At 49.7% G+C, this 12537-nt stretch overlaps 3 protein-coding genes and 2 non-coding genes across 5 annotated transcripts; 3 read left to right on the top strand and 2 right to left on the bottom strand.

The window, feature by feature from the left end:
* Nucleotides 1-307: 307 nt before the first annotated feature.
* N0V96_010130 lies at nt 308-411 on the top strand. Its single transcript has one exon. It is a non-coding gene; the product is annotated as a tRNA-Val (tRNA).
* Nucleotides 412-417: 6 nt separating this feature from the next.
* On the top strand, nt 418-489 carry N0V96_010129. The gene has a single exon. It is a non-coding gene; the product is annotated as a tRNA-Ala (tRNA).
* Nucleotides 490-3478: 2989 nt separating this feature from the next.
* On the bottom strand, nt 3479-4672 carry N0V96_010128 (uncharacterized protein; the record flags this gene model as incomplete). Its single annotated transcript, XM_053196726.2, has 2 exons — nt 3479-4483; nt 4541-4672. 2 exons carry the CDS (start codon nt 4670-4672, stop codon nt 3479-3481), a joined length of 1137 nt encoding a protein of 378 aa, XP_053045881.2.
* Nucleotides 4673-8015: 3343 nt separating this feature from the next.
* N0V96_010127 (uncharacterized protein) lies at nt 8016-9083 on the bottom strand (the record flags this gene model as incomplete). The annotated part of the gene is made up of 1 exon (XM_053196727.1): nt 8016-9083. The coding sequence occupies one exon, from the start codon at nt 9081-9083 to the stop codon at nt 8016-8018; it is 1068 nt and encodes a 355-aa protein (XP_053045882.1).
* A 2105-nt stretch (nt 9084-11188) lies between these two features.
* Nucleotides 11189-12476, top strand: OYE32_3 (NADH-dependent flavin oxidoreductase; the record flags this gene model as incomplete). The annotated part of the gene is made up of 3 exons (XM_053196728.1): nt 11189-11515; nt 11594-11980; nt 12069-12476. The coding sequence occupies 3 exons, from the start codon at nt 11189-11191 to the stop codon at nt 12474-12476; spliced, it is 1122 nt and encodes a 373-aa protein (XP_053045883.1).
* Between the last annotated feature and the right edge of the window lie 61 nt (nt 12477-12537).

The raw sequence follows: 12537 nt of genomic DNA, 5'->3' as shown, positions 1-12537 counted from the left end.
AGCCATCATAACGAGTCAGCACATCGCATACAACGCATGAATCCGTCAACTTGCCCTAAAGCTCCATGTTTTCTTGCAATATCACAACGGATCTGCTCCGCGCAATGGCGCCAATGGGCAAAGAGTTTCTTGATCATGGGTTCCGACAACCTGGTCGTCTGGAATTTCGGTAGACCAGCCCGCCCGGAGACCCTGGACCCACTCACCCGCATCCGTCCTGCCGGGTTCCGCCTAGCTTCCTGGTGGTTCCTGTCGGCAACCCTGCCCTAATGTTCCGCTTGCTCACCAATGTTCACATCAATCAAGTGGTCTGGTGGTGTAGTTGGTTATCACGTCAGTCTAACATCTCGAGAGTCTCACAATTCTTCGGTTGTTCACTGAAGGTCTCCGGTTCAAGTCCGGGCTAGATCATACCATGGGCGATTGGTTTAGTGGTATAATGACCGCTTAGCATGCGGTAGGTCCTGGGTTCGATTCCCAGATCGTCCATCTTTTTGACGTAGTTCCCACCACGGGAGGTTGAACTTTTGCTTAACTCGTTTTTGGTGTTGTTTGTCTCAAGATTTACGTTTTGACGAAGGTATTTCGGGTACCTGCCGAGCCTGCGTGGAGCTGACCCAGTGTGGGAGACTGACTAGCAACACATCGCTTGGGGAAACATTACCCGATAAACTGGTTAAACTTGAGACCAGTTTCTGAGTTTGTGACTGGACCCCGAGCTCTGTCTCATATCAGATACTGAAGTTAGATGCGTCGTCAATGCTTAACAGCAAACTTATCTTGGGGTTTCCGGGGGTTGGAGCGAATGAGTAGGACTTACGGGATGTTCCAAGAACAAGAATCCTCTCAGCAATTGCTTGCGACAAGATCCTACCATGCTCAAGATTTCAGCTAGTGGAGCGTCGCATTTCTGATCCGCGCGCGCCTGACTTGGATGCTCAGGAACCATTGCACCAACTGGTCAGGATGGTTGGCCAAAACACCAGGGCCGCACGGCCAAACGGGCAGCAGGAATGCTGGAAGATGCGAGAGAGCAACCATCTTCAGCAAGTTGTAATCCACACTTTATGTATCCCAACCGAGGTCTATCAAGCCTTTTAACGGCCTGTGTGCGATAATTAGAATACAGCGGACGCGCGTTCGACCAGTTTTTGTCGATCCTCACTTTTCACATCCTTTTTATTTGGCTTTTACTTGCTCGGAGAATTTATTTGCGTTCGTCGGGGTTCACACCCACTTTGGACGCTGATAGGCATGCGGGCAGATAGTTTTGTCGCATTGGTCGGATGGCGGACATCACTCGTTTGTGCTGGAAATAGTGGTACCTGGCTCGCGGGTTTCGAGCCCGTGGGATGCTTTCCTGACAGAGATTCAACTGAAAGCCTTTGAAACCTGTTCGCAAGTCTCGATCGGGGCCGAGACCTGTGAGAGTGTTCGGCGGAATGGGAGGAGATCTGTTAGTCTAGATTATTAATCCTCTCGAGACGATTTGATGGGAGGAGAAGCCATGTGTGTCTTGAAGACTACAGTGAAGCTTCATGACGCGGGGAGACGTAGCGTCAGCGTGTGAGAGAGTCTCAGTTTGGTAGCAAGACCGGCTGTCTGGTCACATGTTGGCTGATGAATGATAGATAGGTATGGGGAGTGCCTAGAGGGCACCGGCTGGATCGCCCATTACTCGTCATGGTTTTAGAATAGAACAAGAATGGAAAGAGGTCAAACAAGCAAATCAACTTTGGAGGACATAACCCAAAATTGCCTGACACCCTGGGGCATTCATGGACACCTAGACGTCATGCCTCATGGGTTGGAAGGGGATAATCTCAGCTGGCAAATTTAAACAACTATAGACGAACAACCATCTGTGGGTTTCTCTGATCATTACAGCCATCAGTCTGAAGAGGTCTATATCTATCTGTCTTGGCGAGCGAGGCCGACCCCCTTAGCATCCAAATGACAATCATCCCTTGTGTGTGGTAAACCAAATACAAACATACTTTCCGCATTGTTTGAACCTTGTCTCCTGTTCAAGTCAAGATAGGCTTTTCAGCTGCATTCTTTAACTCGTTTCTGTGTACTTCTTGCTTGCCATCACCTGTACCGTTACCCCTCTCCTCTTTGCACTTACTAAATATTGGGCTGATTGGGTATTGGGGGAGAGTTGTGTGGGAGCCGCATCGTGGAGCAGCGATGATGACCTACGACGTCTCCTTGAACCACCACATACGACCATACCCATTGGAAAACTCGGGATCCCGTCCGCTCTCCCATAGATAAGCCAATGAGGGCCGGATTAGTAGTTGGGTCGGTGACGACCAGCGAATACCTGGTGTTGTATGTTTTTTGTTGAAGTTTTGGTGATGATGGTGTAAGTGAGTGTTGTTGTGGTGGGCTACGATGTTTTTGGCGGCGTTAGTAAGTTATAAAGGATAATAGGGTGTCGATTCTTAGAAAAGTATATAAGCATAGTAAGATTCATTGTTTATATCTATTAGAGATATTCTAGTTGTATCAATTCGAAGCGATGTTCGTTGTCCTGCCCAGTAGAAATACTCCCTCCCAGTGCTCGCGACGCATGGAAATCATCCGGTCGTCCTGCATGAATGCTCATGGAATGGGCCTAACGCGCACGCAGAGACGTCAGCTCCCCGCCGACGCTACCTAAGGGTCTTCTAGCAATATATTAACGACACCTGCAGGGTAGTCGTACAAAAGAGGCGACGCGACCTCGGCGTTCGGTGTGTAGGTTCCGCAATTTCCAGAATAATCGTGTTAATCACCAGGAGCTGCCGACGCGCACAACCTCTCTATAGCTCAGACAGCCTACACATCTCGATACTTGAACAGCTATTGATTGACGGAGCTCTGATTGCGATGCATGATAGCCTGGCGCTCAGCGGTGCGGTGTACGTCATTGATTGGGATCTTCTTTGCTGGAGGTACCCGGCCAGCCAGGGAGTGCTGGAACATAAATCGCCTCATACGTGTCCTACCGAAGCCAATGTATCATAGCTTCCCAGATCTGGAAGCCATATGTTACGAGAGCAGCAAATGCACTTCTTAGGTAAGGGAAGTCTTGGAGCAACTTCGAATGAAGGTTGTATGTCAAATTACTGGCCGTTCTTCAGCTGTACTGTCTAATGATTCTCGCATGCCCCTCGTATAGCCAACATTCTGTGAGGTGCTGGGTTGGGAAATCTAACTGCTATCATGGTAGAGCGATCTGGCTGGTGATATCATACTTCCTCAACTCCAATTCAGCCCTTGACGCTTCTTGCCTGATTAACTCCTCGATGTTCACAGAACGAGGGGTAAATTCAACGTTGAATGGCAGTGGCCGGGGTGCTGGGCTATTATTGAACGCGAAGATATCTACCTGTTTGTCGTTTCCCTAAGTAAAAGAAAATTGTCAGAATCTTGACATCAGGTTAGAGATGATTGGGAAGGACCACGGCCATAACCTCAGACAAGAAGAAGCCTACAAACGTACCTGCTCGTCAACGGACCGCATCCGGAATGCCCAAAGCAGCTCGACAATAGTGAACCATACGCCTTGCTCAGCCAGCGGCTGTCCACTACACACGCGTCTCCCCCAGCCAAATGTGAAGATGCCCCTCTTGCTAGGGTTCGGCCGCCTTTCAGCCTCATCTAGAAACCTCTCAGGCCTCAATTCATCCGGATTCGGGTAATCACGCGGATTGCGGTGGATCGCCCACAGGTTACCGACAACGGTAGTGCCTGCAGGAATCAACATGCCGTTGTATATGTCGTCCTGTGTAGGGGCATGCGGCGGGCCGCCGAGGGCGATGGCAGAGCGCCATCGGAAGATTTCAGTCAGGAGAGCACGGCAATACGGAAGGGATTCTTCGTCGTCCCAGGTTGGTGGGCCAGGCTTGTCAGCAAGAACACAATCAATCTCCTCCTGGGCCTTCTTCTGGACACGCGGGAAGGCGCACATGGCGAAGATGAACACCACAATCGTCGTGGTAGTCGTATCCACACCGCCGCCGATAAGGTTGCCAGTCAGGCTTGCGATCTCTTTGGGCGAAAGCTTGAGCTCCAGCTGTTCATTCATGAGACGTTTAGAGAAACTGTCTTCGGGGAATCGGCTTCCCTCAACAGTCAGAGCGTAAAAGTACTTCAGTAGCTTTTGTCCATCTTCCCACAGTGCTGAAGGCAATGGGTATATCCATCTAGGAAGCTTACACATCCACTGGTAAGACTCAGCTAAATGTTGTGCTGGAGTGGTCAAGCTAGCTCCCGTTTGTACGAAGGATAGGGCCAGACTGGCCAGGTCGTCCTCTGTATCCCGGATGCGACGTCCCCAGCCGATAATAGCGGCGACAGAACATGCGTACCGTTCGATGGCAGAGACGAAGTTGTTCTTTTCCAAGATGTCGCGGGCCAAGATCCTCGATTCGTTACCTTGGAACGTCCTGTAACCTCGCACGGCTTGGCTACCTACTGCCGAATGCTGCTGAAGCTGTTAGACACTGTATCAACAGCATCGAGAGTATGAAACACCGAGCAAATTGCATACCGTGATTCGTCGGTGCAGCCTCCATTTATCGCCATAGACGAGATTGGTCTGGTTGTTTTCAGTGTCATCGAGCATGTCGCCAGCAAGATAAGAGTCTGGGCGTGATGAGTAGATGTTTGCGCGCTTGTCCATGAGGTCTGAGGCCGACCAGCAGTCATTCGCGATTACAGTTGGACGAGTTCCAGTCCAAACAGTAATAAGTGGGCTGTTATAATCATTGGACCATTTTTCGAACGTCAAGTATGGTTTCTCCGTAGGAACCTGTCCAATATTGCCAAAAACGGGGTATGGGAAAGGACCAGGCGGCATGCGAGACCGAAGGTACAAGACACGGCTGTAAGAGGCTACGAGCCATAGAATTGTGAGTATGGCAATGATAGAGAGTACAAGGCCCAACATTGATAGGGGTGTGAGCCAACGTGCTGATAGACTTTGAATGAGATACATCGTGGAGAAGATTTGAACGAAATTGCTTATGGCTGGAAACAGACGATACGCAGCATAAGATGCGATTGTCTTGGGGTACCATATATCTTACCTCCATCAAATGAATGACGGATCCCGCGGAGACCGCTAAGTACGATTCGTATACGAATAGCTCTAGGGACAAGATTATCATATAATGCCTACCTTACTGTTTGAGGTGCTTGAAGGGGTAAGGTAGCTTCCCCCCCTCCTCCGCATCCGCCAAGCGGCAATGCGGCAGGCGGCAGCCCCACAATTGTTGAATATCGAGTACGGAGAGAGATCCTCGCTTGACCGAAAGTGATAACGTCAATACCACTCTCAAGGGATCACCGACTGCTGATGGTCAGGATGACTCTACCTGCATATTGTGCGATAACATGACGTGAAGCAACGGGAGAATCGGCCGAACCGCCCGAGCAGTCGACTGAGTATTCAAACTTGAACCGCTCTGCGCCGAGATGGTTATCGAGAATAACTATTACTAGCCAAGTACGCAAGTATTCTCTGCTCAACTGCTACATGTGTGCCGGGCTTCATGACCGAGTTCACCGACCGGTCGGGGTTTATTCAACGTTCCAAATCAGTGATAGAGACCTCGCGTGCCTTGAAACATTTACATTAGAGATTGGCTCATCTAGCTTTCACTGCTCTTGACTCTAGAATATCATCCGCATGAGACATTCGGAAAGCAATAACGCAACATCGCAGTCATGATCTCGTCAGCTTTGGTCATTACGCTGATTGCTTGCATCGCGAGCACCTGTGTCTTTTCCCTCGATGTCGCTATCATAAATAGTCTCAACGTTATGGCATCCTTCCAAAATTGTACTATCGAGGACCCTGCCCTTTTGCCACCATCTTGCCATTTTCTGACCTGCAATGTCAAATAGATTTTGAACTTAGTCCCGATCTGGCCGGCCTCAATGTTACAATTCTTTACGTTGGTTGTGTATTTGCAGTTCCGTTTGCTGGCTTTGTGTTGGACAAGCTTGGCCGTCGGAGAGGTCTGATGGTCGGTTCAGCAATTGCCCTCCTTGGAGCCATCCTCCAAGCCTCAGCGCACGAGAGTAAGCCTTTCATCGATGCTCTCTATGGGACACATTTTTCTTGGTTGGGTAAAGAAGATAGTAGTACTAACAGGTTCCCAGAAGTGCAGCTGCTGATTGGAAGATTCTTATTGGGTATTTCGTTCATCATTACAGGCACTGGCGCACCGTCATGGTTGATGGAGGTTGGACCACCCAAGTATCGTGAAGAAATAACAAACGCCATGGTTGCTTGTTTGCCTATCACAGGCATGGTGGGTGGTATCATCTACCTGGGAGTTTACAACAAAACTTCAAATTGGGCATGGAGAGCGGGCCTAATGGTATGGACCATGGCTCCATGGCGGTTCACTCACGTACCAGTCACTTGCTAATGTCTTATCAAGGCCGACATTGCCGGGCCCGCTATCGCACTGGTAATATTGCCTTTCGCGCCAGAAAGCATTCGCTGGCTAGTAGCCGAGGATCGGGCAGATGAGGTAAAGAGCCGATACTAATCCTTGGCCGCAACGGTGAGGATCATAACTCTACTAAATCTATCGATGGTATAGGCCTTCGAGGTTCTCATCAAAATGAGTCGGAGAAACAGAAATGACCCCGAGATTCTGGCAGAATTCCAGCAGATCAAGCAAACAGTTGAACTTGAGATCCAAATGAGGCAAAGAGATTCGTGGAAATCCCTTGTATTTCCTGGTAAGTCAATGTAGCCGCTACGGACTCAAACTGATAAAATGGAATCTATGTGTAGCTCGCAACTTTCGCAGATTTCTGATCACCGTCTTAACAAATATCTTCTTCCAAACCAACGGCAGCAATTTCTTACCGTATGGATGCCTTCACCATGACCACTTCGAGCCCTGGAGCTTGTAATTGCTGACGAGCGGACCTGCAGATACTTCTTCACTATCATCATCCGTGGGACTGGTGTGACCGACACGTTGACCCTTCTTCAGGTCAACGTCGGTCTCACAGCATGGGCTGCACTTTGTTCCATTTTTGGCGTTTGGTTCGTCTCGAAAATAGGACGAAGGTCATCTTTCTGCAAGTGTCTCTCCAGTCGAAGCTCATATTCTAGTCCAAAGCCATCATGATTCTATCACTAACACTATGAGATCATTCCATTAGTGGTTGGAACAACGGTGATAGCTGCATCGTTCGCTACCCTGGCCATCTTACAACAACGTATTGAGGCTACAAAAGATTCCGCATTTGCAAAAGGGGCCGTAGCCGTGTGCTTCATCTTCTACTGGGCGGCTTTTTCGTCTTGGTACGCAGCAGTCATTTCCCTTTGGTTCACAGCCTGCTAACAAATTTGAAGGATGCTCTTAAACTACTCGTACCCTCCGGAAATTCTCAAGTATACCCAAAGAGCTCGCGGCGTCGGCGTTGGTCAGGCCCTTGGCTACCTCATTGGAGCAGGAATGAGCTATGCCATTCCAATCGCTATCCAAAACATCTCGTGGAGGTACTACGTCATCAACTGTCTCTGGAATGTGCCCATTTTCGTCGTCATATGGTGGTTGTTCCCCGAAACGAAGGGTAAAACTCTGGAAGAAATCGACTCCATCTTCGAAGGCTCAACTGCCGAATCCTTGAAACAAGTCATTGAGGGCCTGGAAGATCCTTCGATTAGAGATGATTATCAAGGGGTGAGATCGAAAGCGCCGAAAGATCCTCAGGGATGATGGGGTCTGGTGCTTTCTAAAGTGTGCTCCTCTTGGGTCGATGGTGGTTTAGTCTGACCTTCTTTACGAATGGCATGGTTAGTGTCAGAGGAAATGATCATATACTTAAAGGTCAGAACCCTCTTAATATGCTTCATAACACCAGATCAGGTTTACGATGTAGACCTCGGATTCACGTAGGCTAAAATTGAGTAGAAATTGCATTTGGTAGTGTTATTATCAAGTGTTGCTAAAAACCCACAGCTCTTCGCTCGATAGTGTTTAAATGCCTTCACATCACCAATCGCCAACTTGCTTACACAACCAGGTCATGACCACGTCGCGCAGGGCAGCAGCTGGGCTGTTTGGGTAGAGCTCTTTGTTCCAGACTGACTCGAGCTTGTCGATTTGTTCCGAGTCGAGTTCCACAGCAACAACAGTCTGGGAGATCGGCAAAAAGGGGAAGTTGGGGACGTAGCTATCGTCGCGCACAGGTGGCTCCGCTGGGAAGTTGTATGGATGATTAGCCGCGGAAGAGGCGTTTACCCTTCCGAGTGCATCGTTCGCGTGGTTGGCATCGTCCGAAACGCCTGTGAGGACAACAGCCTTCAAGGGAGACAGAGAGTAATTGCTGGACTTGCCGAGGTCGTCACCGCAAACGTTTGGGATCGCGAGGATGTCGCGCAACGCGTAGAATTCAATGTAATCCTCGGGATGGGCAGGGTTACGCTCAATGCTGCGTCCGCCCTTGGGGTCCATGTCGACGTACATGAAGAGGTTCCAAGACTCATGTATGTTGTATGGTGCTAGCCCGTATTCCCGCTGGGCCTCATGCTGAATCTGCTGGCAATTTGTGTGTGTGCTCGTGCTGAAGTACTTTCGGTAAAGTAGAGCACTGCAGTAGGGGAAATATAGATCCGTCTGGGTGGTGCTTGCCCGCAGGACGGCTAGGGGCCGTTCCCAAGGGGCTTTGGACCAGACAATGTCACCCGCCTTGGGGCTGTTGCCGGCCTCCATTGCGCGAGTGCGCCCAACGTGCATGGCCTCGTTGCGGTCATCGAGGCTGAAGAGGTTGAGGTCGCCACATTGTCCGCCCTCGACCTGCTCAATGCGTAATACCTGCCCAGCACGAACCTCGATGGCCTTGCCAGTGCCAGGCTGGATGAGGTACTCCGCGACGACTGGGCGCTCCGTCGGTTTTGGCGGCGGGGACCGGCGTGCCGGCGTTCTCTGTTCGCCAGCTTTGGCCTCCGCCAAAGCCCGCTGGACAAGCTCGGCGAGAGCTTCCTGTCGCGATCCGGAGGTGAAGAATCGGCCGAGGACATCGATCTGCTGATCGTTGAAAACCACGTTGAAGGAGGCCATGATAGATCTCAAGGCAGAGCCGTGTAGAATGCACTAATTGTAAAAGCTTGCTCTAATTACAGAATTCGGTTTTGCATAGTTACTGATACCCTTAAGTGTGAGGTCCATAGTTGGGGTAGTAATTCAGGAGTCAGTGGTTTTTTTTTTTGTCTCCAATTGGACTCCGTAGCCACTTCGGGACAAGCAGGGCTGACAAAACACTAGTTCAGACCTGACCTACCTACCCACTGAAGTAGTTATACTTGCTTCGCCCTCACTTTGTATGTCATGTATCTTTTGAGAAGGGGGAATGGGTCGATCCAAGGCTTGAATAGATTGACCATTCTCGGCATGTATTCTATACAGTGAGGCAGGCATACGCGGTCACGTATTGTAGAGAATAAGGTGTCGCAACAAAGGAGAATGTTGGTTTGGAATAGAATGTAGACACGAGCAGAGACAATACACATGATTCGAATAACACGGAAAAGAGCAATCTGGATTCATCTTAGACCAACATCTGAGACAATCTCTGCACCAAACCAAGAGGCAGTTGACTACATCTTAATTTGCGCTGCAAATACCCGTGTTGCAGTTCTTCATCAACCTGACCTTCCAGAGCTCTCAGGCTGACTGGGGCAACTTTTTGATATGATTTGACTCATCCACTGCTCGACGCACGCCTTTAATATTATCAAGGACGGTTGGCATATCAGAATGAATGCATATTCCGAATAGCTTGGACCCAAAGCCGAATGAAAACTCTTTGCCATTGATGTCTTTTCCAGTGTCCATGAGCATGGCGGATCTTGCGCGCTCGTAGCACAACTCCGGGGTCGCTATGTTGGACTCAGCGACAGGTAGCAGCTTTCCATCTGAGGAATAATCGGTGTCGATGTAAATTTCGCTTTGAAAAGGAATTCCGAGCTCATTGCACATTTCCTGCTGTTTGGGATTATGCGGAGCATAAACGGGGACGTTGAAGGTGGCGCATGCTTTCAGTACCGCTCTCATAATGGTTTCGTCTCTTCGCATGTAGAAGAAGAGTTCCCCATGAGGCTTGATATGTGACAGCTCGAGCCCTTCAGCCTCTAGCATAGACTTGAGTGCACCCACTTGATAAATGACGAGCGCGTATATGTCGTTCGGACTAACATCGATCTTCCGTCGGCCGAATCCAAACAAATCTTGATGTCCGGGATGCGCCCCAGCTTTAACGCCGTACTTTTTGCACAAACGAACCGTGTTCATCATGATGGATGGATCGCCTGCATGGAAGCCGCAGGCAATGTTCGCGGTATCGAGATACGGCATCAACTCTTCGTCTGGTCCCTACGCGGCATGTCAGACGTTTTCAACCAAGGCGGCATCCGCTTATCAAGAGACTTGCCATTTTCCATCGGCCAAAACCCTCACCCATATCGGCATTTATCTCATATTTTTGAAGCAGTCCGGACATGATGTCAGTCGAGGCTTTCTGCTGTCATACTATTGTAAGGAACCATCCATATCATGGATACGCCACCGCCCCGGGCCTGATGGGTTCGTGCTTTATAAACTCCTTTGCATGAGAAGGGAATTGATTAAGGTACTACGATCTCGCATGCGATCTTCACCTTGTCAACGAGTCTGTGTGTTGTCGCCCTCCAACTCACCGATTCAGAGACTATTGGGGTAGATAAGACCGATCCAGCAACGAGAAGTTGGGGTAGATAATATGGGGGTTGCCGTTGGCGTTGATACAGATAGATCCACACGAACTGCCAGTGCGCTTTGTTTGTGATACTACTGTAAGGGTGACATGAGTGAACTCCACAAAAATTTGGGAGGCAATGTGCTGTAAAAGGCTAAACGTGGTTTTCACACCATTTTCTGAGGGCAATTAACGTAATGGCAACGTTGAGAGATGTTCTGCTGTTCTTGGAGACTTCCCACAATTACTACGTGGTCTCTAATAACATAGTTAGGTTAAGATATGAAACCCTTTCCTTTTAGGCCCTGGAGCGAGATTTTGATAATTAAACTTGTCCTTCTTCATGGTCGCCCAAGGGTCCCTAGATGTTGCTGCTTATCTTCCAGTGAGACTGTTGACATCTTGAACTTCTTTTTTCCTCCCGCTGGCCAACATGGGTTCTACACTGGACGAGCATTACACCGACTACAGAAGCGTCTCTGTTGACGGCATCCCCTTCTTCACTCCTAAACAGCGAGTTCCTGTTGGTTCTGCGATTCTCGCACCGGAGAAGGGCGTCACCGCAGAAACCATCACACCAGCTTTTCTCCCCATCACTATTCGCGACAAGACATTCCAGAACCGCATTTGGGTCGCACCTATGTGCATGTACAGTTGTCAAGATGGAAGGCTCAGCGACTTCCATGTGGCGCACTATGGGCAGTGGGCCATTAGGGGCAGCGCTCTAATCACTATCGAGGCAGCAGCGGTCACCCTGAGGGTATGTCGGAATCGGGTTATTTGAGGGGACATATTCACAAATCACTGATGTGCGCTAACGCAAGAATTCGTTTTACAGGGAAGAAACACTCCTCAAGATGCTGGGCTCTGGTCCGACGACCTCATCGCCCCCTTGAAGCGAGTGGTGGACGTCATCCACTCGCAGTCACAAAAAGCCGCGATCCAACTACAACATGCTGGCCGGAAATGCAGTGTGTGTCCACCCTGGCTCGGACTTCGCCTTGTCCCCGATGAGTTTGGAGGATACGCGAAAAGTGTGCAAGGTCCTACTACCGAACCATGGAACGAGAACTACGCTACTCCAGGGCAAATGACAAACGAGGAGATTCTTCAAACTATCGAAGCTTATGGTCAAGCGGCCAGAAGGGCTATTCTTGCAGGGATTGATGTCATCGCCATTCATGGTGCCCACGGGTATTTGATTCACTCATTCGCTTCATCCGCGGTAAGTATCTACTCTTGCAACGATTTCCCTTCATCCCACAGACCTGCATGAGTATATACACGCACGAAGCTGAGATATTTGGGAACAGACGAACAAGCGAACCGACAAATGGGGTGGGAGCTTCGAGAATCGCACGAGATTCGGTATTGAGGTCCTCCGCGCTGTTCGCCGCAATATTCCTGGGGGTACGCCAGTGTTTTGGAAAATTTCTGCCGTAGACTGGCTTCCTGCTGGAGAAGGATGGGAGCTGGAGGATACCCTACGTTATGTGCCAATTTTGGCGAAGGAAGGAGTAGACCTGTTCGATGTCTCTAGTGGCGGCACAGACAGGAGGCAGCAGGTACAACTCGGCCAGCAGTATCAGGTGCCATTTGCCAAGGCCATCAAGGATTTGAAGCTTCCGAATGTCTTTGTCGGCGCTGTCGGTTGGATCCGGGACGGAGAGACTGTTCACGATGTGAGTTCTGCCCCTGCACCTCGAACGGCACTTTCATAGGCCTCTCCCTAACAGTCGGTCTCAGATCTTATCAAACGACAAAGCAGATGTGGTTCATGTT

This window comes from Colletotrichum fioriniae (genome assembly GCF_027942845.1).
Source record: "Colletotrichum fioriniae strain IMI 355084 chromosome Unknown scaffold_13, whole genome shotgun sequence".
In the NCBI taxonomy this organism is placed as follows: domain Eukaryota; kingdom Fungi; phylum Ascomycota; class Sordariomycetes; order Glomerellales; family Glomerellaceae; genus Colletotrichum; species Colletotrichum fioriniae.
The sequence above is the reverse complement of the archived record's forward strand: the minus strand, read 5'-3'. Positions and strand labels throughout refer to the sequence as shown.